The 4,541-nt window shown below is 48.0% G+C and overlaps 2 protein-coding genes across 2 annotated transcripts in view; one reads left to right on the top strand and one right to left on the bottom strand.

Moving 5' to 3' along the window:
* LOC107210984 (mesothelin-like) overlaps positions 1–3,069 on the top strand; it is a 23,499-nt gene extending 20,430 nt beyond the window's left edge. Inside the window, exons 20-23 of the mRNA XM_033518004.1 lie at positions 140–331; positions 874–968; positions 2,042–2,231; positions 2,584–3,069. Of these exons, the coding sequence (XP_033373895.1) occupies positions 140–331; positions 874–968; positions 2,042–2,231; positions 2,584–2,678 (572 nt within the window). The 3' untranslated portion in view covers positions 2,679–3,069. The remainder of the gene's footprint in view (positions 1–139; positions 332–873; positions 969–2,041; positions 2,232–2,583) is intronic.
* A 988-nt stretch (positions 3,070–4,057) lies between these two features.
* The window catches only part of LOC107210983 (mesothelin-like protein), a 5,314-nt gene continuing 4,830 nt past the window's right edge, over positions 4,058–4,541 (bottom strand). Inside the window, exons 12-13 of the mRNA XM_033518003.1 lie at positions 4,362–4,435; positions 4,058–4,143 (exon numbers count right to left, since the gene is read on the bottom strand). Coding sequence (XP_033373894.1) covers positions 4,058–4,143; positions 4,362–4,435 — 160 coding nt within the window. The remainder of the gene's footprint in view (positions 4,144–4,361; positions 4,436–4,541) is intronic.

Below are 4,541 nucleotides of genomic sequence, written 5' to 3'. Positions count from 1 at the left end.
AGAGCCATCATCACTTGAAGGATAAATCCTCAGCAAGAAACTGGGCCATAATTTTTCCTCTCAGCTTCTCTCTGTAGAGCTGGGAATTGGGGATCACCTGTGCCGTGCAGAGAATCCCAGAGAAACACTTGGAATACAGGAAAATTGAACAGGTTGAAGGTAATAAAAGCTTTTTTTCACCTTAAATCTTCATTTTTCTGCAGACTGGCATCTCTGGATCCTTCAGCCTGCTCACAGGAGACAAAGGACCTCTTGTACCAGAAAGCCAAAGAGGCTTTTGCTGACCAGCACCATTTACCTGCTTACTATGAGCTGATTTTACCTTACCTGGGTATGTAAAAAAACCAGGATGCTGTGGGGAAAAGAGAACTCTTAGCCACAAACTAGAGTGGGTATCAAAATCCATCTAAGATTTGGGAATTTTCAAAGTCAAGTTGTTAAAAGTCTGTCTTTTCGATTTATAGACGGCATCAAATACTGTTGAAGGATTCTGTGCCTGCTTTAAATTGCCCAAATCTGTTTCCAGACCATCACAGGGAAAATCAAACTCAGGATTTATCTCACAGCCCTTTTCCACATCACAAAATAGAATTATTTTTTTTTTTCCTGTTAAGCCAAGAATTTTTCCCAATTTTTCTCACCCTTCTTTCCACTGTCTGCCATCGCCACAGATTTTTAATGCCCAACAAAATAACTCCCAATAACAAAAGGAGGAGAACCAGATATTTTGTATCTGGACTCAGCTGGATTTTTGAAGCTGTGTTATCAGCCCCAGCCTAATGGATTTTGGAGAAATCCTCATTTTGTGCAGAGAGCCAGCACAGCTCCTTTGGGGTCTGCCATCCTTTGATATTCTCCTTGCTTTGGTGCCAGGGGGGGCTCCTGCTGCTGATCTCAAGGCTCTCAGCAAGAACAACGTGAACATGAACATCACCACCTTTGTGACTCTGAGGAGAGATTCTCTGATGGTGAGAATGGAATCTTTTCATTCCTTGTGTTTTATTGGTGAGTGCTGGGGTTTGGTTGTGTTGTCCCTTGATGGAAATCAAGGAGTGAAGCTGTCAAATCCAGATCCCATCAAACCTAAACCACATCAAATCCAAATTTCTTCTGTTAGACCAGTAGAAAGTGAAGAAAGGGCCTGAAATTCCTTTTTAAAAAATAGGATTTGGAGTCCTGGATGGATGCAAAGCCAGCAGAGGTTTTTCAGGGTAGGTCTCACAGTGGCCCACGAGACCAGAGATGTCCAGACAAGACAATGTCACCAATTTGGGCAGAAATCCCAGTGATTTCAGCAGGGATGGGACCCCCAGCTGAGTGCAGGAGATTTGACATCAGAGGACAACAGAAAGAGCCTTTGAGGAACCACCAGGTCCTGAGGGAGCCCTGTCCCAGTGAAACCACTCGGGAATTTTTGTCCTTCCCATGGAAACTCCATCATTTCCCTGGCCAGAGGGGTCCTTTCCACCCCAACCTTCCCACCCTGTTCCATATAGGTAAAAACCTTATAAAACAAAAGCCTTATAAAATCAAGCTAAGCTAATAGCTAGCTTAATAAATACCCATAAGAAACCTGCCAACTTTTCCTATAGAAATATAAATAAATATAGAAATAGAACCCTATAACGATAAAAATCAATTTATTCTCATGAAAAAAAATAAAAAATCCTAAGATTGTAACCATTACTCACACCTATAAAAACTATCCTAAATCATTAAAGAAAAATATTCAAACTAATAAATCCAATTAAATAAATCTAATAAAATCTAATAAAAACCCCATTTAGCAGCACCTCCAGCATGCTAACCAAAGTAACAACTAATTACTAGCCAATTAAAAATAAACACAATGCTTTTATAAAATTAAGATATAAATGAAGATGTCTTTACCCTTTATCTTCTTACCCTATAAATGAAGATGCAAAAATAAACCAAGAACTCTCTCTACATAAACAAGAGTAGATCTCATCCCATTTCCATCTCTAATGTGAGGTTTGGAACAACAGCACCCCAATCTCTGCTCTGATGTTTTTTTCCCCAGCGTCTGACACCCCCTGAGGTGGAGGGGCTGCTGGGGGTGAACCTCCCTGAGCTGGCCCAGTGGCAGAACAGGGCTCCTGTCCGGGACTGGATCCTGCTGCAGAAACAGTCGGAGCTGGACAAGCTCCACCTGGGGCTCACGGGGGGCACGCAGGAGGGCTACATCAACATCGTCACCCCCAAATTCCCAGGTAGTTCTGGGTTCCTGGGGGCTGGGCTTTAATGAGGTTGCAGCGAGGATTAAAACTGGGGCAGCTCTGCTGAGGAGCCTGAAGCTCTGCAGGGCAAATTCTGGTGAGGAGCAATCCTGGAATCCCACCGGGAGCATCCCTGCTGGACATCCCGACTGAGCGAGCCCTTCCTCCTCGGGGCTGTTGGGTTTGGGCTTAGGGGCAGGGTTTGGGTTTGGGTTGAAGGAAACTTGCAGATCCTCCAGTTCCAGCCCCAAACTGGTGTTTGCCGTGGTTAGACGGGCAAAGAGAACCCCCAGAGGTTTTCCTCACTCACTGATTTCTTTGCTCTGGTCCCCTCTTTGTCCTCCAGCATCATCCTCAGCCCCTCTGGGGACGGTGGCCATGGCATTCCAGCTCCTGCCTGCCCTGCTCCTCAGTTTCCTCATCGTGTCCCTCTTGTCGTGACCATCTCCTCCAGGAGGAACCGAGGGGCACCAGCTGTGCCTGCTCTGACACCCGGCGTGAGCAGTGCCCAGAGCTCCAGGCAGCTGCCATCAGCCCAGGACTCACTTTTAGGTACTTTTGGTTTTCAATCACTTGGGAAAAAGCCCCATTTATGTCTGAAGGGAAGATTCCAGACTCTTTGGAGCAGGATCTTTGCCTTTGGGACAGCTCAAGCCCAGCTCAGCCCCAAACCACTGATGAACCTCTTACTGCTGGGTTTAAGGGTGAGTTCTGCAGGTTAAAGATGGCATTTCTCAGAGCCTGACCTCATGACACTGCCAAGACCTCAGGGTGGGAGTGAAGTTTTCCATCTGCTTGTAAATAAATCCTGGAACTGAGTAAAAATACCAGAAGCAAACTGATGAGTGTCTGCTCTTCCTTGAGGCTGCTCTCACCTTCCTGTCTGCAGGAATCCCCCCAGATTAAGTGCTCAGAATCCCAGGATCTGCCTGTTCCTGTTCCTTGGGGCTGGTTGTTCAACCTTTAGGAGCTGAGGCTGTTCTCAGCTTTTTCATGTGGGGGAAAAGGAACTTTGAACAAGGTTTGCTGTATTTTTTTCCCTGCTCATTGGAAATAGCTGTCAAAAAAATCCCTCAGTTAAACTTGTATCCAGCTCCTGCCATCTCCCTTTCCTCCAGGAGGGGAGTCTGGGAGGGAAAAAGGGATTTATATATTTTATATCTTCTAAATCTTCATTGTCTGAGCTTTATAGAGGGGGAGCAGGTCTGGCCTTCACTGCAGATTTTGGAATTATGCTGGACAAGCTTTCCCACAAAGCACTGAACACCTCAAAGAACAGGTTGGATCAGGAAAAACCAGCTGATTGATGTTTTATTGTATAGCACAGTAATCAAGATAATTTATCTCCAGCTAATCATCCCATGAAAGTCTGTGTGTGGTTTGAACAAACCTTGATCAAAAAGCAGCTCATGAAAAAAATTAAATATGATTTTTGGGGATCTCAGCTGTGGTGCTGGGCCACCAGTGACTCAAATCCCTGAGTTTTCCCACTGCTGAACAGATCCCAGTGGGATGAGTTGGACAGGAAATCCCTGGAAGAGCTGGGCCCGGTGTTCTTGCCTTGGCAGAGCACTCAGCATCACTGCTGGTTGTACTACAGGGAGTAAACTGCTAGTAAAGACCTGTGGGGCTTCTCTGGGCTGGCAAAATCTGTCCTCCTTCACTGCCCAGCCTCAAAAATAACCAAATCCTGTGCTGGCATCAAACGTGGATGAATTCTCTTCCCTTTCCTGGGTTTCTGCTCTCCAGCAGGGAGCTCCCGGCATGGTTTCACCGGGATGGAGGGAGGGGTGTGCAGGTTGGGTGCTGCTGAGGGGGGCTCAGAGCAGCCCCCCAAGCAGAAGAACGCTCCCCACGGCAGCTGCCAGCACGGGCACGAGGCAGGAGCAGAGCCTGGATCCTGATCCTGCGGGGAGAAGAGTGGGAATGGGATCCTGCAGCTCCCTGTGGAGCAGCTGGGGAAGGCAGCGGGCTCGGAAGGGGATGAGACACCTTGAGGTGAAGCTGAGGGCAGCTCCAGGGTCACATCCCCACCTGGCCCCCAGCACCGAATCCCACCAGGGACAAGCATTGTCCTCAGAGTCATTCCCAAGCCTTTTCCAAGGGCTGACATTCCCAGCTCACCTGGCTCTGGCTCCAGGTTGATGTAGCCGTTGGATGTTGGTCGTGGTGGCTCTGGAATGTTCCCAGGGCTGGGGCTGGGGGATGCCGGAGGGGAGCTGGGCTGGCACGGCCCGGTGGTGGGGGAGATGGTGGAGCTGGGAATTGGGGTGGGCGTGTGGGGGACAGGGGTGGCAGTGGGGG

This window comes from Parus major, chromosome 14 (genome assembly GCF_001522545.3).
Source record: "Parus major isolate Abel chromosome 14, Parus_major1.1, whole genome shotgun sequence".
Lineage (NCBI taxonomy): Eukaryota > Metazoa > Chordata > Aves > Passeriformes > Paridae > Parus > Parus major.
The sequence above is the reverse complement of the archived record's forward strand: the minus strand, read 5'-3'. Positions and strand labels throughout refer to the sequence as shown.